Source organism: Eleginops maclovinus, chromosome 13 (assembly GCF_036324505.1).
Source record: "Eleginops maclovinus isolate JMC-PN-2008 ecotype Puerto Natales chromosome 13, JC_Emac_rtc_rv5, whole genome shotgun sequence".
Classification (NCBI taxonomy): Eukaryota; Metazoa; Chordata; class Actinopteri; order Perciformes; family Eleginopidae; genus Eleginops; species Eleginops maclovinus.
Genome location: NC_086361.1, coordinates 23,371,131 through 23,396,224, shown reverse-complemented (window position 1 = coordinate 23,396,224; position 25,094 = coordinate 23,371,131). Strand labels below are relative to the sequence as shown.

At 41.5% G+C, this 25,094-nt stretch overlaps 2 protein-coding genes across 2 annotated transcripts; one reads left to right on the top strand and one right to left on the bottom strand.

The window, feature by feature from the left end:
* Positions 1-1,118: 1,118 nt before the first annotated feature.
* On the bottom strand, positions 1,119-4,696 carry rpl15 (ribosomal protein L15). Its single transcript, XM_063899504.1, has 4 exons — positions 4,562-4,696; positions 3,155-3,336; positions 2,932-3,068; positions 1,119-1,472 (listed from the first exon to the last, which is right to left on the bottom strand). Exons 2-4 carry the CDS (start codon positions 3,324-3,326, stop codon positions 1,167-1,169), a joined length of 615 nt encoding a protein of 204 aa, XP_063755574.1. The 5' UTR covers positions 3,327-3,336; positions 4,562-4,696; the 3' UTR covers positions 1,119-1,166.
* A 3,306-nt stretch (positions 4,697-8,002) lies between these two features.
* On the top strand, positions 8,003-21,088 carry LOC134875076 (palmitoyltransferase ZDHHC18-B-like). The gene is made up of 10 exons (XM_063899481.1): positions 8,003-8,414; positions 9,052-9,329; positions 10,105-10,265; positions 12,368-12,517; positions 13,295-13,432; positions 13,744-13,795; positions 13,883-13,985; positions 14,066-14,175; positions 14,814-14,916; positions 18,123-21,088. The coding sequence occupies exons 2-10, from the start codon at positions 9,070-9,072 to the stop codon at positions 18,459-18,461; spliced, it is 1,416 nt and encodes a 471-aa protein (XP_063755551.1). The 5' UTR covers positions 8,003-8,414; positions 9,052-9,069; the 3' UTR covers positions 18,462-21,088.
* Positions 21,089-25,094: the final 4,006 nt, after the last annotated feature.

Sequence of the window (25,094 nt, the reverse complement as noted above, 5' to 3'; positions counted from 1 at the left end):
CAGACACTAGAGGAAGTGGGTTTGGTGTTAAAGAGCAGGAAGCAGAAACCTTTTACTCCTTTTGAGACGATTTAAAAAGTACTGCTTTCTAAAATCAATTCAAATGTTCTCTAAAGGGAGGAAAGTTAATCAGAATAAAGTCACTATGACTGATTCATTCATACTTCTGATGTGTGTTTCATCAGTGTGTCAGCTGATCTCAGAGCTGCATTCCTGCTAAAGAAACCTGTTGAGGTGAAACCTGCCCGGCAACCGATGACGCTTCAGTACCGTCTGGGAGAGGTCCAGTTCTGTGGCTCCTCTGAGTCAGCTGTTAGTTATACAGCTGAGGTTACATTTAGTGAGGCTCAAAAATCATATTCATTTGTTAACCTCCAGTCACAGTTTAACTGACAAATGAAATCCTCTAAATAAACCTGAAAATATGACCTTTATTTACCTTCTGTTTCAGATCGATGACCAGTACATCAGATTCGAGTCCCTCTGTTGCCCCGATTTCGAACTGCACTATATTAAAGGCACTGGTTAGGTTTGATCCTTTCTGTGGAAGGTAAACAAACCTGAGGGATCTTTCATCATCACTGATGAGCAGGTAGCGTTAAAGGTACCAAAAGAGAACAGCAAACCGGTATCAGACGGTAAGGACTAATACACTATTACATTATGACTGATAGGATGTGATTATCTTTTAAACTCATTAATGTTTCGTGCCAAACTTAAGTCAGTGATGATTTGTCTGCGACACTACCGGTGCACAACACTCTATATAATATTGAATTAGTGCATCTTTGAATGAAATAACTGATTACTTTATTTTAGTTTCTATCATAACTACAAAAGTGAAAGTTCTTTGACCCCCCCCCCCCCCCCTGGAAAGTTTAAAGAAAAATATTTTCTCTACTCCTGAAAACAGACAACTAGTATGCTGTTTCATTTGTCAGGTGGTAGCACAGTTCATACACAGGAATCTCATTGCTGTTTCTAAAGACACAAATTAGAGGGCTGTTCTGTAGCCTAACACCCAATCACCTTTCCAGTAGACTGCAGGTGGCTCCATCAGGTGAGCAGCCTCAGTGTGATTAACCACCTGACCCGGTGAATAACGCAGTCAGAAACCATTGACCATAAAAAGGGCTTTTTTATTTCTGTGAATGTACAGGCGAGATCTAGCGATAACGGTGCAGCTGCAGGGTGTTGCGTCTCTTCCAGGCGGCGCGGCGAGACCCTCCGATGGTCAGGTGGAACTTGTGGCCCTTGCCCAGGCCGCGGCTCTTCTTTCCTGCAGACGTCAGGCCACGCATCTCCCTGTGCTTGTGCACGGCCTTGGTGATCCATTGGGTGTCGGGGTTGCGTCTGATGGCCTTGTGGAAGATGTCCACCAGCACCACCTCGAAGAACTTGTAGGTGGAGTCCTCGCCGACCCAGTAAGAGCTGAGCACCCGCAGGCCTCCGCAGTGACGGCCAGCACGCTCCTGGGGGAGGGGAGAGATAGAGGTTCGGGATTAAAGTCGACAATCAGAAGAAAAAGTAATATCTTCAAGTCTCAGTGAAAGCAGGATTCTTTACTTCAAATCACCAGGACAGTACTAGTCTCGGATCACACAGAATAAAAAGCGGTTCTGAATATCAAATTGTTTATTTGGCCTCTTTGTATTTTACTATGCCTTGCTTTTGAATCCTTTGCAGTGTGCTTTACATGCAGCAGATGGAAGCATTTAGCTAAATCATAAAACTGTAGGACATATATTTTAATATTGACAAACTATATCACACGGCCATATTTCTTCACAACACCGTGTCCGATAAAGTGTACGTTAGCATGAAAGCAGTGTTTAATTTGATGTACAAAGGAAAATAAGAGCCTTAATTTCAGCCGAAGTCGTTCAGTCCTGTTTCAAAATGTAGTAAAAAGGTTCCACAATGAGGACGCACTTCATCAGCAGCTACAAGCTCATTTGGGAAATATTAAATAACTATGTTTAGTGACACTGTCGTCACCTAAGCTGATCCGTTTTAATACTGTAGGGTTGTTGCTATGCATTGATAGACAGATTCACTGCAGACCCTTCCCCCTCCTTAAGGAAGTCAGTCCTTTCCTTTAGCCTGACTGCACAGCACCAGGACTGATGCAACAACCAGAAAGATCACTTGGATTTCACTACAGCAATAATCAGCCCGTCACGTTTAAAAAACAGTTTCAGTGACCGCAAATTACACGCTGGTCTGAACTGTTGGATTTCACTTCATGGGACAAACTGGGTAAGTAAGGACACTCCAGACATTGTGATTATTCCAGTCGTAGCCACACAGGTAGTCTGCACTTCCACAATAGGAAGGTACGGGGTGAACTGAACAGCTTGCGTTACAGCATCAGACACTATCTGTGTTTGAGAGCATGATAAAGTGCAGTCCAATCTGGGAAATGCAGAGTATTTAGAGCAGACTGGGTTTACAGATGGACACAGAAACAGACTGAACTGTTGGGTTGAAGGGACAATCAATCTGATGTCAAAACAAAGTTTAGTTCTACTTTTAATGCTATTTATCAATCTAGAAAGTCTCAGCATAAGTTGAGTGTTGGAGATGTCTGCCTGGCCTCTGAAGGGAACTAGGTGGCTTGTGGCGCTCAAAGCGACTAAATAACCTTCAAAACTTATTTTATTTCTGCTGGTCCCATGTGCAGACGTAAGCCACTCTTTGAGGGTGTTGTGCTCACTTCTTACGTTACACTGCTGACAATAAAGGTCTGGATAAGTGTCTTTTCGGTGCCCCGAGCATCACAAACAGTGCCGTGTAGTTAACGGATATTCTAGTGAACACCTCCACAGCAGACCTCTTCAACCCCTGGCAGTGCCTTACATCCTGCCTCACTACAGACACTGAAACCGGCAGAGTCACGTCTCAGTATCCCCTCGGTCTCAGTGGACGTACCTCAGCGGTGGACTGCAGACTGCGGGCGAACTTGATCTGGTTGACGCCATGGTGCACGGGCTTGCCGTAGGTTGCTCCCTTTGGCACGGGGCGTTTACGGCCACCACGACGCACACGGACACGATACACTACGTAACCTGTGAGGATAACACAAAGACACAGTTAGCGAAGAACCCAGAGACATCAGCAGTGTGCAGAGGGACACTTCAAGCGCCACACTCACCCTGCTTGGCCTTGTAGCCGAGTCTGCGGGCCTTGTCAGGTCTGGTGGGCCGAGGAGCGCGGTGGAGGTTGGACAGCTGACGGTACTGCCAGCAGCGAACGCGGAGGAGGAAGCGCATCACATCGGACTGCTTCTTGCGCCATAACTCCTGCATATACCTATATGCTCCCATGTTGACTTAACTGCAGAACAGAAAACAAGGGTTAGACTTTGTGACGCATTACATATTTTCTTGATGCAATTAAGAAATGGTAGATTATATTGGACAGCATGCATCTTCACATCTAGGATAATATGAGCCGGTCACGCTGAGCAACACTTTAAAGTACAATCTGGGAGCATGCATGCCACTACTTGGACTAGCTGATGCCTTGCTCGGCTATGATTTTAAACCTGTGCATCAGAGCATCATGGCACATGGTTCAAGAACACAGATGGGAAGTAATACAGTACACAAGCACAATTTTGAGGTTCCTTACGTGCTACTTTGCTTTCTCTTTTTATTAAGGGAAATAACTTAATTTTACTTCAGCTGTAGACACTTTTGACTAAATGCACCTCTGGAAAAATAAACTACAATGCATAAAATTGTACATTTTTAGCAAAAAGTAAATCACAGCTTTGTCTACAATAGTAAAATGCTACTGTGTGCAACATCATATAGGAAAGTCACGTATGTAAATATAAACACACAAAAGCCAACAATGATTACTTTAACTTGAGAAAACCGTGCGTTCATCTGGCTTATAATATTCTTACTGGACGTTTTGAAAGCAGTATTATTCTGTAAAGTAGTATTTTGACTCTTTTCCACCCCTGTTCAACACCATAAAGAACATTTACACGAGTGGTTACAACTCGGTGTCCACATTGCCATAATTCCACATTCTGTAGGAAACTTTAACCCAGCATGTAAACACCTAAATGGTACGGCAACCCAGGTGTCAGACACGATTTAAAAACAGTGAGAAAAGCTCCAATCATGATGGAAAATGACTCCATGCTTGTCAGAAAGCTAGCATGCTAATGTTAGCCGCTTAGCTCACTGCTGCTTCAGTGGAGAGTATGAATTAAGGTAAACTCAGAAATACCACATTATGAAAGCAGTTTCCAAATAGGGTATAAAGCAAAGACATTAGTAACATTACATATATAAAGACAGCATGCTAACAACACATTAGCTTAGCTACAGTGGCTGGCAGCGTAAACCGCTATCAGACTGCATCTCAGCAACGCGAAAACAGAGCTAAATCAGCGTTTCGAACAACGTTTGTCTAGAAATAATCATGGATTAATGGCGGTTAGTAAGTTGTTAAAGTACACCCTGAGCAAATTAGTCAGATGAAGTTATATTCGTAATGATTTTAATGGATTACGTTTTGTAGAAATTCTGAAAAACTCGCTTACATGATGGCGTACCAGCCGGAAAGAGAGAGGACAGGTTACCCAGCATGCCTTATGAGAAAAGCGGTGACGCACTTCCTCTGTTGTGCTTATGGGAAATGTAGTCTTAGCGGTTTCCGGTTCTTTCTCAACGACAGATAGCTAGATGTATAGCTAGACAGACAGGCTTTAATGTCGTCTCAGAGTCTTCATTGATAAGACTACAGCTGACAGGATGAAGGCTTCCCTGGTTTGTTAAACTTAGAGAAATATTGACGGATTCAAACTTCATGGATCAAAAACTCAAACACAAAACGTTCTCCAAACACAATCGACATCTGTTCATTTTATTTTATATTTTACTATCAAAAATAAAACGTGTTATTCCATGTACACAGACACAATATTATATTGCACATAAGCACAACATGGTATATATTGTTTATTTACATATTCCCAAATCTCTTTACACAAACAGATAGAAATAATACAAATGTAAATACAGAAGAAGAAATATATATTGATCAAATAAAAAGTAATTCAACAACCCAGTCCTGGAGCCACATATGGGGCCCCAGCTTCACTGGTCACAAAACGACTCAGAAAACATCAATTCTACTTTCAATTCCTCTGAAAAGTTTCAACAAATGTAGTCCCACTTTAAAAACACAGCGACCGATCAACCAGTGATTTGTATTTTAAACACAAAGCAGGAATCCCCATCCAGGTACTGATCCGGCCCAATAGCTTCCATTATTGAGTGAAATCATTGTAGGTGAGCATAAAGACAGCATGATACAGTATATGATGTACATATATACATATATATATATCATATACTGTATATATATCTATATGCAGTATATGATATACCAATAAAAGGATTCTGATATAGCAGTGGAAACAGTGGACATGTTTTCAGCACACCGTAGTGGTTTAACAGTTTCTCCGTGTGTAGTTTCCAAATCCATTATTGTGATAGTTTCTGACAAAATAACACATGGCAGATTTTTAACCATAAATGTAGAAGCCCATGTCCTGGTGGCTTTGGCTCACGGAGTAAATGGATGTCTCTCAATCAGAGGGTCAGTGGTCACAGGAAGAAGGAGTTAGAATAAGGAGAAAATATTGGACATTTTGAAAAGTCGAAATTTAGAAAAAAAACTCAGATTTTTTACGAAAAAGTGATTTCTTGGAATTTGGAAATTTGGAAAGACGATATTTAGAAAGAAATTCCGAAAGTCGGCGCGTGTTTAACATCCTTTATTCATCATCCTCATCTCAGTGTCCAGAAGTACTTCTGGCTTTGGACGCTGAGAAAGCCTCCGATCGTGTGGAATGGAATGATGTGCTCTAAGTTCTTGGGCGGTTCGGTTTTGGGAATAGCTTTATTTCTTGGGTCAAACTGTTGTATGGTTCCCCTTTGGCCTCTGTCCGAACCAATGATATTATACATCATATTTTCCTCTTCAGCGTGGGACTAGACAGGGCTGCCCTCTGTCGCCGTTGCTTTTTGCCCTAGGAGTGGAGCCTCTCGCAACCACCCTCAGACAGTGTACAGACATCAAGGGGATCTTCATATGTCTTTATATGCGGATGATGTCCTTCTATATATATCTGACCCTCTCACATCTATTCCTCGCCTTCTTAGCACTCTTAAGGCTTTTGGCAGTTTCTCAGAGTACTTCTACTTTCACTCAAGTACAAGATCTGAGTACTTCTACTTTACTAAAGTACAAGTTCTGAGTAATTCTATTTTACTAAAGTACAAGACCTGAGTACTTCTACTTTACTCAAGTACAAGATCTGAGTACTTCTATTTTACTAAAGTACGAGATCTGAGTACTTCTACTTTATTCAAGTACAAGATCTGAGTACTTCTACTTTACTCAAGTACAAGACCTGAGTACTTCTACTTTACTCAAGTACAAGATCTGAGTACTTCTACTTTACTCAAGTACAAGACCTGAGTACTTCTACTTTACTCAAGTACAAGATCTGAGTACTTCTACTTTTACTAAAGTACAAGATCTGAGTACTTCTACTTTACTCAAGTACAAGATCTGAGTACTTCTACTTGACTAAAGTACAAGATCTGAGTACTTCTACTTTTACTCAAGTACAAGTTCTGAGTACTTCTACTTTACTCAAGTACAAGATCTGAGTACTTCTACTTTACTCAAGTACAAGTTCTGAGTACTTCTATTTTACTAAAGTACAAGATCTGAGTAGTTCTACTTTTACTAAAGTACAAGATCTGAGTACTTCTATTTTACTAAAGTACAAGATCTGAGTACTTCTACTTTTACTCAAGTACAAGATCTGAGTACTTCTACTTTTACTCAAGTACAAGATCTGAGTACTTCTACTTTACTCAAGTACAAGACCTGAGTACTTCTACTTTACTAAAGTACAAGATCTGAGTACTTGTACTTTGACTCAAGTACAAGATCTGAGTACTTCTACTTTTACTCAAGTACAAGATCTGAGTACTTGTACTTTACTCAAGTACAAGATCTGAGTACTTCTACTTGACTAAAGTACAAGATCTGAGTACTTCTACTTTTACTCAAGTACAAGTTCTGAGTACTTCTACTTTACTCAAGTACAAGATCTGAGTACTTCTACTTTACTCAAGTACAAGTTCTGAGTACTTCTATTTTACTAAAGTACAAGATCTGAGTAGTTCTACTTTTACTAAAGTACAAGATCTGAGTACTTCTATTTTACTCAAGTACAAGATCTGAGTACTTCTACTTTTACTCAAGTACAAGATCTGAGTACTTCTACTTTTACTCAAGTACAAGATCTGAGTACTTCTACTTTACTCAAGTACAAGTTCTGAGTACTTCTATTTTACTAAAGTACAAGATCTGAGTACTTCTACTTTTACTCAAGTACAAGATCTGAGTACTTCTACCACCTCTGGAAATACTGAATATGAATCGTGATACAGACTACATCACGCAGAGACAGAAATCTGAGTTATGTGGAGACCAGTTCATAAAGGCTTTGAAGGAAACTCAATGACCGCGTTTCTAGAATCCCTGAATCAGGAGAGAACTCCAGAAATACTTTAAACATTAAACGAAAGCAATATTGCATTTTATACTATATTATATTGTTCCATATATAATATATATGGAACAATATAACGGGAGCACGGTGAAAGCACTGGGATTCAATGAAAACAATGCATTTAATAGGGAAACAGTCAAACAACTGTCAGCACCAACCACACAATCAGGAATGATCTTTGGTATAAATGCTGCATAAACAGACACAAAGAAAAATCCGGAGCAAACAGATCACACCCTCCTCACTTTATCTGCTGTTTTAATCATGTACCTTAAAGGATTTCTGATTCTGGTGATGTCGTTGAATGTAGGGGAAACTAATGTAGTGTTATTGGTTATCCAGTAGTGGGCAGTAATGCAACATCTGGATTCCAACCGCCAGTCAAATCAAAACAAGAGGAAGAAGAAAGAACGGCTGAACAGCCAGGGTCTGAAGGGCTAGGCTAACAAGCTAACGGTTACCAGTTGGTCAACGGCTGTTTTTTTTTAGCGATGGTTTCCCGGAAAAAACAAGAGGAATAAGAGAGGGAACATGGAGAGCATCTGGGATTTAATTCCGAGCTCTTTGGGTTATTTACACCTGGAGACCCATAGTGGAGGATCGGCTTGTTTTCACCGTGGACAGATGACGACGTTTGCTGCGTTTCAGTGTCTGAAACCCGGACGGCGGTGATGCTGTTAACCGCTGGTGACATGTTCTCAGAATTTGGATGAGAACTAAAGTCTCGTTATTGTAAACAGGCGTGGGAGGAACGAGATTACATGTAACGAGATTACGTAATCAGGATACCAAAACAAAGGTACACGTTACATTGAAAGATTACAGTTTACATTTTAATCAAAGATATTACAGGTAGATTTACTGAATGAGTTTTCTTTATACCAGCTACTCAAATTCTTCTTTGTTTTTTAGACATGTATATTTTAATAACAAAAATACAGTTTTAAAGAGCATTAGTAAACTATTCCTGATGTGTTTATATTACATATCTTATTTTCTAAAGTTAAGTTATTAAATGCATTTAAGTAAAAAAACATCTCATCGTTTTTTGTTTTCTTATTGTAGTTGGGAAGTAATCAGATTACTTTATCCTACTCAGATTAGTGAATTGATTTTTGAAATTGTGTGACATGTAACCAGTAATTGTACTGGAAAACATTTTCTTCCTAACCCTCCCAACCCTGGTTATTAAATCAGTATCAACGCACTGCGTAATGTCAGCTCATTTCTTTATAAAGTGGCTTTAAAGCGTGTCAGACTTAAATGAAACTCTATTTTTGTCTCAGATTCACACAGTTTATTTGTATTCAGAGTTTATTTCACAGTACAGATCAAGGCATTGTTCTGCTGGCTGTTTAACTGGAACACAGTGCCATTTCATCCTCAGTTTCTCAGTGGCCAGTTGATGTTAATTGACTTCTTTTGGTGCATTAAAGGGGCCGTTATTCCACATCATGAAGAACTGCGAGTATCAACAAATTGACCCCCGGACGCTTCCGACCCCGACCCCCACCCCGACCCCGACCCCTCATCACGGGCCGGACGGTGACAGACCCGAGGAGCCGAGAGGAAGACCCAGGAGGAAGTGGCACGTGTTCCCGGGAAAGAACCGGTTCTACTGCGATGGACGGATCATGGTGGCCCGGCAGAGCGGCGTGCTGCCCCTCACCCTGGGCCTCATCCTCGTCACCAGTGGACTGTTCTTTATTTTTGAGTGAGTGTGGGTTAGGGTCAGGGCGTACTGCGCTTTAGTAGTTTAACGTAGTTATGCTTTACTGTTTAATGGTAGTTTATACTTCTACATCTCAGAGGCAAATATCCTTTCTTTTACTGAGTTACTTTCTATAAACACACAGTAGGATGGTATGGTATAATACAGTAGTGCACCGGCACTAAATGTGGTCTAACATGCTGTTACTTGTTAAAAAACAGGATAATATAGTATGAATAATGCTGCTATAGTGTGGAAAGATCTGTATACATGTTAATAGAATAAGATAAACAACAACAGAATGTAACAGGAATACATATTGCTTATTTGTAGAAATCAATACATTTCTGAGACGCAAACAGACCAATAAACTAGCTCTCTAAATCACACGGCAACTCTTTAAAGCTCAGTGTTATTCAGTGAAATCCTGTCTGATGTATTGGATCTACACTGAACTGTAGACCAGCTTCTACTAATCCATAAAATGTCCATCTTCAGACTTCAAAACAACCCTTTACCTGGCATGATTCGGCCTTAAACTGTGTGAACCACCTGTTTGAGGCTTGAAAGCAGCTGTGAAGACGTTTTGTTTCCCAGTGTAGTGAAATGTCTGCTGTGTCTCTGTGGATTTGAGCTGGTGATTAAAGACACTGTGAGTTCATTAAAACCAGATCCCATGGTGGGTTTGAAGTATTTGCCTCAGCTCTAGGAGACTTGACTTTGTTTTTCTTCTTCCTGTCTGAGTACCTCCTCCCCCCCTGTCTCTCTCTCATCACAGCTGTCCCTTCCTGGTCAAACACCTGACCAGCTGCATCCCTGTGATTGGAGGATTCCTCTTTGTGTTTGTGGTCATCACGCTGCTCCAGACCAGCTTCACCGACCCCGGCATCCTGCCCCGAGCAACGCCGGACGAGGCGTCAGACATCGAGAAACAGATCGGTAAGAGCAGGGAGGTCTGGAGTGCTGCTGCCTCAATCTGCATTAAAAACCCATCTGCAGGAGAAGCATCAACAACTACTCTGAGTTTAACTGTTTTATCATGAAGGAAGTACAAAACATACAGTGTTCAGGCCCTCAGAAACAGAGGTTTCCTGCTTTCCCTGATTTTTGTCTCTTATTTAATGAATAAAACAAGACATTTAAAGATCCTCGTTGGAGCTTCTGCTACGCCCCAGTCTAGGAGAACTTAGGCATACCATAAACAGCCATCCCACTCCCAAGACCAGTCAGGGACAAGGAAAATCCCCTTTTGTAGTTTTAATTGATGCTTCTAAAGTGACACAACGCCAACTAAACAAACAAAGCCCTCTGTACATGAGGACCCTAAACCTACCGAGGGCTTCTCACTCCTCCTTCAAACTCAAAAGCGTGTCACTGAAACTGAGTATTTACGAAGGTACCAAAGGTCCGTAGAGTTTAGAGTTTTAGATCCCGTATCATTTCAAATAAAGATTCTTAGTGTCACCCCCCCCCCCCAGGTGTGTTTCCTGCAAGTGTATGACTCTCTGTGATACCTCAACTCATTTCTGTATAACCCACCCTCTGCTCAGTGACTTTTAAAGTGTGTCAAACTTCAATGAAACTCTATTTCTGTCTCAGTTTTCCCACAGTTTATTTATATTCAGAGCATTACTCTCAGTGGAGATTGAAGGCGCTCTGTTACTGGGAGACAGTGGGATTTCTGACAGACAGACCTCAGTTATCCTGTTCCCAGTTTACCATGAACGGTGATGACTCCTCTGACGCATCGGAAACACCGTGTGTAATGATGTCACATTGTCCGACATTAGGGCACTGTTTGAGGAATAAGAGTGGAGGTAACCTGGACCAGAGGATGTTCTGTCCACCTCTTGTCTCCCCTCTCAGTGTGAAGTCCTGCCAGCACTGCCTTCCCTTTTTAAACATGACGTACCTCAGTATATTGACCTCCGTGTCTAAAGCTGGCTCTCTGCTCCTCGTTACCTCCCACTCAGGACCAACGTTTAGGCAGCGATGATGTAAGGCGTTCACATTACAGAACCGTCCAGGTATTTATAAAACAGACGCTCTGACAGAAGCATCTTCACCTATCATCATATCTGAGAGGAAAGGCTTTGGATATTTAGTCTGACTCTTAGTCTTAAACTTAATCTCATCACTGACCTCATTACATGTTCATTTAAAAGACACGATCTGTGGGAACAGCGGAATTCATCACATTATATTTACTGTAGTTGCTTCTTTTATTCAAGGCGACTTACAATAAGTGTAATCAAAGTACAAAGCCTGCAAATAAGCCCCGCATTTCTCTACAATCAACATCAAATCAGAGCTTTGTGACTAACCTCAGAACAGTGCAGATACAGTTAGCCGGTTTTGGGATGGGTTTCGTAAGAAAATAGTTGCCTCATGAAACGGAGGATGATTTGAAGTAAACTCGTCATGATTTCTGGAAAGAAACGTTGGTTTTTTAAAAGCTTTCTTTAATTTGTTTTTCGGCGCGATTGGAGCGCTACACGCCAACTAGTTCCATTATATTGGAGAGAAGGCTGACGCGATACAACCAGTACCTCAGCATCTCACACAAAGACGATGTAGATATAAAGGTATTCTGTTATTAATAGCGCTACAGGTACGATTACAAATATGTAAGTTTGATTCTGGAGTGAATTTAGTAAAAAAAAGTCTTTATTAGCATCCTCTTTAGCACTAGCTATTCTACTGGATCATATATCTACACGCTAAAGACACATAAACACAACAAAACTAAACAACAAATATATATATTTTCATTTAAATCAAGTACATCATTTTAACCAAAATGCTCCTCCTTTCATCCGTCATTTAGCCAAACAAAAACGAAACAATCGGACAGTTCCTGAAGAATGAATCCCACACTTCAACTACAAATCCTGGCAAACACAAGTCTGAAATGACCTTAACTTGCATATTTATCTCTCTTGCACTCAGACATATCACACTGCATGAAAACAGGGTACAAAACGGGTATTTTTTAATCAGCAAATCCAGTAAATGTTGTCTCCCTGTCCTCCCCCCTGCAGACAACACGGGGAACACCAGCTATCGGCCCCCTCCTCGCACCAAGGAGGTGGTCATCAACCAGCAGGTGGTGAAGCTCAAGTACTGCTTCACCTGCAAGATGTTCCGGCCCCCCCGCACCTCCCACTGCAGCCTGTGTGACAACTGTGTGGGTGAGCTGGCCTTTACACCCCCTGAATAATAAACACAGACCTCACAGGGAAACGTGATCCCAGCGCGGAGGATCGAGACGGCCGGGATCCATTGATGGGGCGGCAGGATATGGAATAAATTGCAGTTAATTATTACAATTGCGTTATGATTCCCTATATTGGAGGGAATGACCGTTCAAAAAAATATGTTGTCATTGAAAAATATAAAAAATGGCGACATTTTGTTGAGTTCTAAAGGTTTTAGTGCATGTGAATGGTCTGCAAAGGCTGGAATCCCTGGGATCCCTCCAGAGATACACGCAGTCCGCCCCCAGCGCCTGAAACACCTCCTTTGTTTACTTCCGGGACATAGGGACATCACTATGTTACGCCCTCGTCTTCTATTGGCTAGCGCTCCAACACATTGTACGTGATGAGTAAGGGGGCGGGACATCTCTAAGCGGTCGACCAATCACAACAGAGCCGGCCAGCGACCTTTGAATCAATTTAAATTAATTGTGCATCTTTTTCACCAACATGCATTCATAAAAACAGCTTTATCCCAGCAGCTGTTGCACACATTATCAAATCATAGCAGCGTCACACAGATGCCTATTTATTTATTTATGAATTTTGGATGTCCACGTTTGTACTAGTGCTCTATTTTTCAGTTTTAAAATGTGTCTAGATCTGACGGAGCAGAGTGTGCTTTCATTAGAGATGTGTCAGTATGGATCCCTTGTCTTTTTATCTGCCTACGGGTACAAATAAATAACCTGACCCTGATTTCCCTTTCAGAGCGGTTCGACCACCACTGCCCCTGGGTGGGGAACTGTGTTGGAAAACGCAACTACCGCTTCTTCTACACCTTCATCGTGTCGCTCTCCTTCCTCACAGCGTTCATCTTCGGCTGTGTGACCACACACCTGGCTTTGAGTACGTCTTTATCCTGGTTTAAAAAACAGGCAGGAGGTTACTGATAATACCTGCACACACACCTTTGGTAGTAAATAAGTTGCAACCAAAAAAAGATGAAATATAAATCTGCATTTGTTCAGGGCTTCATCAAGACATCATACCAACCACAATTGGAGAAAAGATATGGAAAAAGTCTCCAGTTTGGGAGCTTTGATTGGTTATTTGCATACAAAACAAAGTACGGGCGACGCGTGTGAAGCCACACCTCAAGAGAAGCTTCACGTTTTTTAATTGGGTTAATCTCTTATAATTCCCCCCCTCTCTTTCAGGAGCTCAGGGTGGGAAAGGCCTGGTGTTCGCCCTGCAGGAGAGTCCCGGCAGATATCCTTTCAGATTTCTCCCAGTGAAGCATGTATTATTCACTCCCCCCCTCCTCCTCTAATCAAGCTCCTTGACTCGTCCTCTCACTGCAGTAGAGCTGGTCATCTGCTTCTTCTCCGTCTGGTCCATTTTGGGCCTCTCAGGCTTCCATACATATCTGGTAGCTTCCAACCTGACCACTAACGAGGACGTGAGTACACTGCAATGACTTAAAGTGTAGATTGAGAGGAAGAAGGCGTCTCTTGGGTTTTATCATCCTGTGTGTCCCAGATTAAAGGCTCGTGGTCGGGGAAGAGTGGAGAGGATGTGACCAACCCGTACAGCCAGAGGAACATCTTTGTGAACTGCTGCTCTGTGCTCTGTGGACCCATGCCCCCCAGGTGAGTGGTAACACATATGCATGTAAATAATAGCTATACCATAAACCTCAGTCCTCAATCAGGGACGCATCAATCCAACAAACACGGTAGCATTTTGCATTTATTACGAGGAATCAATCTAGTTTGGAGTTCAAAGCCTTAATTCTTTTAATTTAAATTCCATGATTATTAACAAGAAATATTATATTTATTTAGATTCTCAACTAGGGCTGAACAACCAATCAAAACGTTATAGAAATTGCAGTATGGACTGGTGAAATATCCAAATTGCAAGATCAAAATTAAAGCTGAAATATGTGGAAAAAATCTGAATACTGCGGAACATTAAAAAAAAATCCTTCAAAAACTAATCAGATTTAGGCCTTAGCAGACCATTTACATGCACTCACACCTGTAGGAACACACTATAGGAAAGGTAACACGCAAAAACAGCACAATAGGGAGTATTCATTACTTCTATATTAATACAAAATTAGAATAATGTTTAAAAAAAGAACAAAAATAATGAAAAATATGATTTCTTTTCAAATATTGCAACCCTATTCTCTGGTTTTCTAATAAACATGTTTACTTGTTTCTACAGTTGTAGACTGAGCCTTAAAGCCCGCCTGCTCATTTAAATCTCTCTTGTTTCTCAGCCTGATCGACAGACGGGGCTTCCTGCCGGCGGATGAGTCGGTGCAGACGGCCGCCGCTGACATCGAGCTGCCCACCCTGGCCACTAAGAGCGAGATAAACGTGGTAGGAGGGTCTTCACAGCTGGCTTTGTGCTTACAGGACCCCCCCTCGCCTGCACTCCCCTGCTCCCAAAATAACTCCTCCTCTGCCTGACAGGAGCCTAGTTGCCTGCTGTCGCTCAACATCTGTGTGCTGCCTTTTGGGGCTAATCCCTACATTCACTGTTTTAATATAACCAGTGTTTATGACGTTACTCGCTGCAAAAACAGGGAAATTCAGTGTTTTCTGGTATGACTTGAGTTAAATTGAAAAGCAGGGATCAAGACTTAGCTAATATGAATGAAGTGCACATAACTTCGGTAAAACAAATGCCGTTTCTGTCGTTCCTGTGTGCCAGTGGTATGAAAAACACTGGAATCTGTCGCGTTTTGGGGTCGTCTTTGAGTGCGAGATCAATATCCATCTGATGTCTGTGTGTGAAAGCTAGCCTGTTAGCTTTAGCTGGGCAGAAGTGGTAATTTGATGTAGTGGGAACTGCTAAAAAATAAGGTGCAGGAGGAGCACAAATACAGTTAAACTGACTCAATAATGCAGCTGTTTACAATCTGAGGTTTGCTAACATTAGCCACCAGATGCTAATGCTCTTTAGTTTTGCTGTAGAGTGTAAGGATTCAAGATTTATTTTTTCAGTATGGGCTAAACAAAGCAGTCCCTTCATGTTAATAACAAGCATTTCAAAGTGACGCTATGCTTATATTTCCTTTTCAGGTTAGCTAGTCTCTTGTTTAAAGTGTTTGTGCTAAGCTAACAGGCTGCTAGCTGAAGCTTCATAATTGAGTCTTAACACTGGGGGTAAAAAAAGGCAATAATCCAACAAACGCTTCTAGATTTAGCACTTTGTTGTGTTGCTGTGTTGTTGTGATGAGTTTACACACCTACTTCAGGCAGCTAGTGTATGAATACCTCATGGAAATGAAGATATTGGTGTTGTTTTTGAATTAAGCAACAGGGACTCTCTATTTTTACCTTTTGTACTGCTATCCACCTCAGTGTCTTGTCCTGCAGTATGTGGGGTGTTTAATGAGGCAGGATTTGTATTTTGACTCACTGTTTCCCCTCTTGTTTATGGCACAGTGGGGGGTATAAAGTTGTGTGTAGAGAGTTACTGAAACCTTTGTTTACATCTGCGGTTCAGACGGAGCTGCAGTCTGAGGCTCGTGCGCTCATATCGAGTGGAAGAGAGGAGCTGCTGTTTGGAAAACCAGCTTTGTTTACACGAGTCAGCTGTAGGAGGTTTTTATTTGTGTGTACTGGAGGAGACTGAACGTGTTTTGTGTGAGTGAGAAACCGTGTTTGTTTTATAGTTTGGGTTAACATGTTGTCTGCATACAAAGTCAAAGTGCCAAATCATTTCATACTTTCCTTCATGTCTTCATTTCATTTCACTGTCTTTATTTGATGTGTCCATCCTGTTTTTACACATCTATTTTGTAACCATCTGACATGTATAATAATAAAACATGCATTCTTTTATCCATGCAATTCATCGTCTGTGTCACTCATTTAATTTAACCCTCTGTCCATCCTCCCACTTTCTACTACAACGCATTAGGGTCACTGTAGGTGAAGAAGGGTTATAGACAGTGTCCGAACTACGGGGGGACTCGGGGGATCCGAGACCCCCTGAAACTGACACGAGATCCCCCGAAAACATGATTTGGGAAACGTTGGGGGGTCTCTAAAATAGTGTTTTCGAGATCCGCGCTCTGAGTCAAGCGCAAGAGCAAGCGCGATTTACTTTGCAAGGTGAAATCAACATGACTATAAATCTAATAACCCCTCCTGCATCTCCAGGATGTGTTACCTACAATGACCTTTAAATCCTAGTACAATTAAAATAGTTTAAACATATTTTAAGGTAAAAAGGCCATCAGCAGGGTTAGTGTGCTCCCTGTGTCTTCATCCAGTCCTAACGTGTGTGTGTGTGTGTGTGTCCTTCCTCCGCTCGAGGAGAGGGAGTGTGAGGACTTTGCGGTGTCCTGCGCTGGCTGAGCAGCTTCTATTAGTGCAGGTAAAGAGAGTTAGGTAAGCCTGTCCAGAGAGAGAGAGAGAGAGAGAGAGAGAGTGTGTGTGTGTGTGTGTGTGTGTGTGTGTGTCTGTCTGTCTGTCTGTCTGCCGGCTGGCTGTGTCCTGCATGGCTTTGCTCACACTGCAGAGGGCATCGTTCAGTGTGCTGTAGGCCTATGTACAATGCACAGCTGGAAGATATGGCTCAAAAATCTCCAACACTGTGTCAGTAACATCTTGAAGGGAGGGTTTTTATTTTTTATTTTCCTACTTCTGATGTGCATCAATGTCAGAAAGATCTCTGGTCTTGATTCATAGTTTCTCAAAGGGTTGCTCTACCACCCATAGGCAGATGTTTTAATCGGAGCAATAACTTGGCACGACATTTCGGACTAACCCTTTCCACCATTTAACAAATGTGTTCTTTTACTTTTATCAGTTATGATTCCCTGTTTCTGATGTGCATCACCATCAGAAACATGCTAAGCTAACATGACATGTTATCTTAGCATGATTTGGGGTGGGGGCGCCAGCTAAACTCATGCCTAGCGCAGAACAATGGTCAGGGCCGGGCCTGCGGTAACTTGATTAGTAGTTTGTCAAAGCGGGGCTGACCTCTAAACTTTGAGCAGAATTTTTAATTGGTGGGCCTAGTTGTCATACCAAGTTAAATCAAACTGGATTTGGACTCTCAGATGTTCTCTTTCAAAAACTATTGGCTAGTTCTGAAAAGCCCTATGGCATGAAACAACTGCCTTTGTTAGCTTCATTCATAGTGTCTCATATTAATCGTACCAAGTCGTATCTAACTCAAAGATTTGACTCTCGCATGTTCGTTGTGTTTAAATCAAATATGATTGTTCTAGTTCTGATATGGACCAACACCAGAAAGATCTGTGGCATCAGAGCTTATAGTAGCTTCATCCATAGAGCTGACTTTGAGCAGATTCATTGGTGAAACAGCTTTGTCCCAGACGTCGTACCGAGTTATATCTACCTGGACAAATGGACTCAGATGTTCTCCTCTAATACTATTCCCTAGTTCTGATGAGCATCAATATCAGACAGATCTAGGGCACCAAACATCTGCTTGCACTTGCAGCTGGCCTGTGAATGAGCTTCCTCTAGCACGTGTGTTCCTGATTCACCCTCCAGCTGTTCCACCACTTCCTCTCCTCATCACTTCTCGTCTCTTTCCTCAGTGCACACAGGGAACTAAAGGTCTGCTGGAGTCGGCCACTCTCCCCCCTCTCCTCTCCACCTCGTGTCCTCAGGGGAAACCTCCCACAGACCCCACGGGGAACTTTGACCCCTCGCCGGAGATCTCCACAAGTTGCGGCGGGGCCCGACACACCCATCACTCCCGAGGCCGCGCATCTACGCCTCGCCACTCTAAGACTCGGTCAAAGAAAAGCAAACGAGCAGCTTTGCAGATCGCCAACCCTTCCTTCGATGTCCCCGTGTCCCCCACCTCTCCGGACGCTGGCCCCAGCTCCACAGCCAGGGGCCACGAAGGCGCCAGCTTTTCACATTTGCACTGACTAAGTGAATACACACGTTGTTTGAAGCTTGCATGCTGTAACACAGTCAGATACAAATGAGTTAAACATGTTTGTTGTTTAGTTAGTTCTTTCAAAGATCTGGAAGATATGCATTTGTGTGTTCAATAGAGTGATGCAGTGATGGCGTATATCTTCTAGGCCGACCCGGAAGTAAGTGCTCCCTCAACAAAAATCCAATGGAATTCAACCAATTGGATTCTGGATTAGTACAGAAAATAGGATTTTACACGTTTAGTTCAGCAGGATAATCTCCCACACCACGGTATGATTTCTGAAGTAAAAAGCTAACATTGGGCTATAAAGGAACTACAGCACGGTCACATGACTTCAGGTCACCACCGCTAAGCTAAAGGAGGCTAATGTTGGGCTATAAAGGAACTACAGCACGGTCACATGACTTCACGTCACCACCGCTAAGCTAAAGGCGGCTAATGTTGGGCTATAAAGGAACTACAGCACGGTCACATGACTTCACATCACCACCGCTAAGCTAAAGGAGGCTAATGTTGGGCTATAAAGGAACTACAGCACGGTCACAAGTTGCTAAAGATCTCAAGTGCTAAAATGCTGACTTATTTCCGGGTTTTAGGACTCATTCCTGCATCACTCTATTTGTTGTGGCAATAGAAAAACTAGAGGAGATGAATTCTGTCTGTAAAGAATGCTAAAAGCACATGGACAGATTACATATGTACGATGGAGGAGCTGTTCTGGTAGAGCCATATGCCTTTCTGATGATCCTCATGTATAACATGAATTTTACCAGCATGTCAGATCCATCAAATGTTGTGAAATAGTAGCTTTGATGAACAAACTGGGAGCTTGAAAAGCTTTGTGTGGTCTTTAAGGGGGAAAGTCCGTCCCAGATATAGAATTCACATGTGTAATTTTTCTATAACGTTGTGCGATTTATAGCGTGATCTTCAGCCAGTTCTCTGCTTAAGCTAAACAGCAGAGAGACAGTCTGTACTGGTGAGGTCATCCGGAGACAGTGGAAAATGGAACAAGTCATTGAAGCGTTTTCAAGGATATGAGGAAGGATTTGAGGGGATGAAACTCCCCTTACATGTACAGATGGGTGACAAATTAAAGCTCATTTTGTCCCAGGTTCTTGTAGCAGGGTAGTCTGACACTGGGCTCAGAGCATTGTCTAAAAAATGTGAATGTTTTTACTTCCAATGGCACAATCACATACAGTATCCATACTCAAACGCATACAGACGCAATCAATTAGCACGGGGTTTCCCAAATGACACAATTAAGGGAGAAATCTGCAGGATTTGCACGTAACGCTAAACCAATCAGTGAAGAGGTTTGTCCTGCTGTTGTTGAATAAAAATGTAGGAGAAAGAAAGTATAATTATTGAGGCCAACAGTGGGCATTACTATCTTAAATGCTTCATGTTTACACACTATATTAAAGAAGCCCATATGTAGTCCTCTATGTGCAGGAACATTGAGGCTGTTTTTGTACCTTTTTCAGATGACATGTTGATGATGTTGCTTGTCATCTCTGGAAATGACCCGACACACTATACCTTCAGACTTTTTTCAAATTGGCATCATGATGTTGCTAATTCTGTAGTCAGTTTACTTCAATACATCTGTTGGTGTGTATTCGTCTCACACAGCTGTGGCAAACCAGACTGACACATCGCTCCAGCATTAATAAAAGATCCAGTCACTTAGCATGTAATTCTCATGCTGGATACACATTCAGTCAGGATGTATTTGTCGCCTATCTGTTATATTTCACAGTTCCAAGTTTAATTATCATTCGACCAGCCAAACACAAATATTGTCCCACATTTCTGCGTTTATTTACGATCCAAAATGTAAAAACTGCACATGTGAGTTCAGTTTTTGTGGTGGTTTTCCCTTTATCTTTGTACAAAAAGCACAGTTGTATTGGTGTGTACAGATGTTTATGCTTCATAACTGGCAGTGAATGCAACAGCATGATAATGACTTTAGACATACTTTATTTTGATCTTACTCCAGCACAACACTCCTGAGGCCCTGACCCACTTTTTGTTGGACAGCTGTGATTTGTGAACCTGAACTGAAGAAGTGTTTGTCTGTTCTGCATCACCTCCTGTTTTTATTTATAAATATCTCACAATCATTTAGAGCTCTCACTTTGTGTCAGCACACAGCAACACCTGTTCTCTCGCCCTTCCTTTTACTCGGTGTGTTTTGACAAATCTATGAATGTGAACGGTGGGTGTATGGAAGCCTGTAGGGGTTCAAATGTACGTTTTGAAATGAGAAAAGCTGATGTAAAATCTAATCCCTACCTGAAAACCCGTCTTGGTGACAGACATTACACATTGCATTTTCATTTTGACGCCACAAGGTAATATTGTAGTGGTAACGGCAGCAGACAGGGGGCGCTGTTCAGCTTATTGCATTTAAATACTGCCCACTGTAAAGCAGGTTCAATGATTTGAAAATAGCCTTTTGATTTGAATTGTGTATTAAATAATGCTTTCATTGAAGCAGATAATATTAAAGTGTTTGTATTGGATTTTAATTTAGCTAAATTGATTTAAAACAGTCATATTTTCCACTGGAAGCAGGTTAAATCTTAAAAAAAAAAAAAGAAATGTCAATTTCTGTAAGTAGAAAATTGCATTTAGTTTAAAAAAGTCTCTTAAATAATGTTAAAATAAAGGTTAAAGGGTTCTATTGGATTTTAATTTTGCAAAATGTTTATAAAAGACTAAAATATTCCAATGTTAAATCTTTGAAAATTAATTTTTCAAACTCTCAGCAAATTCATTTTCATTGTGATTGAAATATTTCTTAACACATTGGGAAATAAGGTTGGAGTGTTTATATTGAAATTGGGATTATAGTTTTACTTTCTAATATGCATAAACGAGTCCCCTACAGGCTTCCATAGAAGGTGTGCTGTTTGTTCTCAGGTGGAAATCTATAGGTTAGATTTTCAATATGCAAGTTTTATGTGACATTTATTATGTTGATCCTCACTGTAAATGGATGACACACACACACACACACACACACACACACACACACACACACACACACACACACACACACACACACACACACACACACACACACACACACACACACACACACACACACACACACACACACACACAGTGGATGTCAGTGTGAGTGAATGTGAGCGATGTATCTCTGAGGAGAATCACACAGTTTGTACGGTTGTTTTAGAAAAATGCTCCTGTCGTTGTAGAGGAAATGAGAAATAAAGTTCAGTGAAATAAAGAGGCTTCATTTTGATTTATCACTGTCGTGGATCTCGTGCATAGTGGCCTTTATAGATAACATTTGATTGATGTGTGCATTCTGTAAAATCGTGTTTGGATGTAGTCCTCGAACAGTCCACTAGATGTCAGTAGAGGTCTTTACACGCAGCTGCAGTCTGAACACACCTCAACCATTCCTAACCCTTTCCCCCTCTGTCTCCTCTCTTATTACATAACGCTGCTTCACTTTGTCCACCTTTCATTCTTTCGTTAAAGCCCCTGATTTAGGTGTTCTTTGCTATTGTTAAACACGACTAAATAAGCAAACCCAAACCTGTGCATTCATTAACAGTCATACTGATCCACCTCAACAGTACAGTGATTATTAATTGTAAAAAAACCAAGACATATAGATCAATTAATCCTTAATTAATCATTTATAAATACAACTTTAATCAAGAGTGAAAAAAAACATACCTTGGTTGGTTTATTGACTAATGTTTGCACAACCCCAAAAAACATAGTGACCAAAATCTATAATCAGCTGATTTTCAGACGGGTCTATGGATTAGGACAAAGAGAGACGGGGTCTTTGTTCCTGAGACTTTCAGAGTCTCTGAACACAGAGGGGACACATGTTTATGTCTCAGAGACATGAAGACGTGGATTTTGCATAACAGGTTCATGTCCACATGTCACTGTGGGGAGTGTGTGTTCCTCGTCACTAAACACACAGGTCACGTTCCCTCATTTGAATTTGAACCCTGCAGAAAAAATGAGGAACGGCCGGATTAGCTTTCTCACCTTCAGACAGTTGAAGGAAATAGAGCCCTCCCTGCGCTGTGAAAAGCTGTTGCCTAGAAGCTGGCAGCAGTTTGTTTCCTGGTTTTAAAGGCAGCTAAAATTCCCCGGTTTGATTCCACATCTTATTTACTTTCTATTTCTCCCGCCTTGATTTTAATCTGCATTTATCAACACCTTTACTCACACGATAGATCGTTGACTGTGGGTTATGGGAAAGGTGTCAAACAACAGCTCCAAGAAGGGTTTGAACTCCTTGTTTACGGTTTCTATGAAGCAGAATTACCAGCCTCACATTTATAAAGTGAATCACAGAAGTCACTGCAGTTCGATCAAGACTTGGTTGACTTAAAGTGACCCAGGCTGGGCGAGGGGAAGGGCTCCAGGAGAGAGGGTCCCAGTGAGACTCATGGAGCAACTGTAGGTCCTGGGGCCCTGGCCAGGTGTCCCCAGTTAGGCTGATTGGCCTCCTCAGCTCCACCCCATCCAAGGACCTGCAACACTCACACACACACACACACACACACACACACACACACACACACACACACACACACACACACACACACAGACACACACACACACACACACACACACACACACACACCGTCACGATATACACTATGTTTATATATTGATATTTTTATTCTATTTTATTTGATCCTTTATTTCTGATTTCGACGTTCACTTCTGATTGAATCCTCCTTTTGATATTATTCTTGTGTTTATTTATTACTTAAATAATTTAAAAACATGTTTTCTCATAAATTACTGCACACATTCATTTCAACATACTTTAATATAAACGTTTTTATTTCATTTTATTCATAAAACCAAATAAATGACATCTTTTGATTCTGAAGAACTCACACACCTTTACGACGTCTTGTTAGCTTAACCTGCTTGGCTGCACCTGGTTCAATTATCCTGCATGCTTCTACACGCCCTGATTAAATGCAAACACGCCTTGCACATTTGACATTTTGTAAAGCAGTTTATCTTCCGCTTCAGCGCGTCATTCTCCTTAGAGATGTTCTCATCATCACAGAGTCTGGTCTGTACACTGCTGATAATCCCTCACGCTCAACACTAACACACGTGAGGCCTGTGTGTTTACACATTAACACATTGACCTCTAAGGAAGTCATGTATGATGAAGGTGCCTCTGCCTAAAGCGTGTGAGAGGATCCTGCTGGGAAGGCGACATAGATCTGGAAACTCAGCACACAGCAGTTAATGTCCTTTATTCTCTGCTGCTGTTTCTTTCCTTAGTCCACTGTAAGCATTACATGTTTGCTTTCAAATATCCTTCCTTTTCTTCTTCGCCGCTTACATTTTTGTAACTATTACTAAATGTTTTTGTAAGTAGTTTTGTTTTCTAAGGACTTTTGATATTCACTGAGATATCTGATAATAAAAAGTTTAAAGTCTATTTTGTTTTCATTGAACGTAATTATTACTCAGATATATTTGAAATACTTTTTGCATCCATAGTGGTAAGAGATAATAATAATATACATATTAATAAAAGAATAAATAATAATAACATCTATAATAATATTACAAATGATATGCAGTTTTTAGAAAATACTTGGTATCCACTGTGGTTGAAGATAAATAATACAATAATCTAATTTATGGTCTTCCCTTTGACCCCCCTCTCTTTGTCTTTTATTTATTATTGGTTAATATTCGGTGTCAGTATAACTCAACGCTTTTTATTCTCTCTACATGTTTTATTCTTCCTCCCAGTCTGAGTTACATGCAGCTCCCAGTAAAATGGGGCTCCCCTCTCTCCATATGCTCTCAGGAATGCCAAGACAAATTAGCGTGGCCCCGGGGCCACAGAGAGTCTGCCATGTTTAATGAGTTCCTCGGAAGAACAAGTAAACGTTTATGGATCTCCCCTTCCCTGTCTGCTGTGTACGGCTGTTTCCAGGGACATCCCCCCTCGCGGTTAATGAGTGGGGTCTTTGTCTGCGCCGCGGGCTTCAGGTTAAACATTTTCATCACCCTTTACTATGCATTCACTTCTTGGCACGGATAACATCTCATCAGACGCCGTGCCCCACTCTCATTTAGAGGAGACAGTGCCAAAGGCGGGGACGGGAACATTTTTTAAAGAGTTTATCATATCAGCATCACTGGTGTGAGCTCAGGTTCAGCTGACAGGGGTTTAAAGGCTCGGGGTTCAGCGGTTAGAGGGAATCTGTTGCTGAAACTGTGCTTAAATCCTACAAATACTCCTGTATGAAGTTGAACCTTCACTTGCATATAGACATGACGTCCAAACAACATTAGCCGCCTTTAGCTTAGCGGTGGTGACGTGAAGTCATGTGACCGTGCTGTAGTTCCTCTATAGCCCAACATTAGCCTCCTTTAGCTTAGCGGTGGTGACGTGAAGTCATGTGACCGTGCTGTAGTTCCTTTATAGCCCAACATTAGCCACCTTTAGCTTAGCGGTGGAGACGTGAAGTCATGTGACCGTGCTGTAGTTCCTTTATAGCCCAACATTAGCCTCCTTTAGCTTAGCGGTGGCGACGTGAAGTCATGTGACCGTGCTGTAGTTCCT

What these genes read in the sequence shown, in the direction of transcription:
- rpl15 (XM_063899504.1), bottom strand. Translation starts at nt 3,326, where the DNA reads ATGGGAGCATATAGGTATATGCAGGAGTTATGGCGCAAGAAGCAGTCC. An exon ending in CGGCTACAAGGCCAAGCAGG is followed by an intron (nt 3,069 to 3,154) that starts GTGAGTGTGGCG and finishes TTATCCTCACAG; the next exon opens with GTTACGTAGTGTATCGTGTC. An exon ending in GTCTGCAGTCCACCGCTGAG is followed by an intron (nt 1,473 to 2,931) that starts GTACGTCCACTG and finishes CCCCTCCCCCAG; the next exon opens with GAGCGTGCTGGCCGTCACTG.
- LOC134875076 (XM_063899481.1), top strand. Translation starts at nt 9,070, where the DNA reads ATGAAGAACTGCGAGTATCAACAAATTGACCCCCGGACGCTTCCGACC. An exon ending in GGACTGTTCTTTATTTTTGA is followed by an intron (nt 9,330 to 10,104) that starts GTGAGTGTGGGT and finishes CTCTCATCACAG; the next exon opens with CTGTCCCTTCCTGGTCAAAC. An exon ending in AGACATCGAGAAACAGATCG is followed by an intron (nt 10,266 to 12,367) that starts GTAAGAGCAGGG and finishes TCCCCCCTGCAG; the next exon opens with ACAACACGGGGAACACCAGC.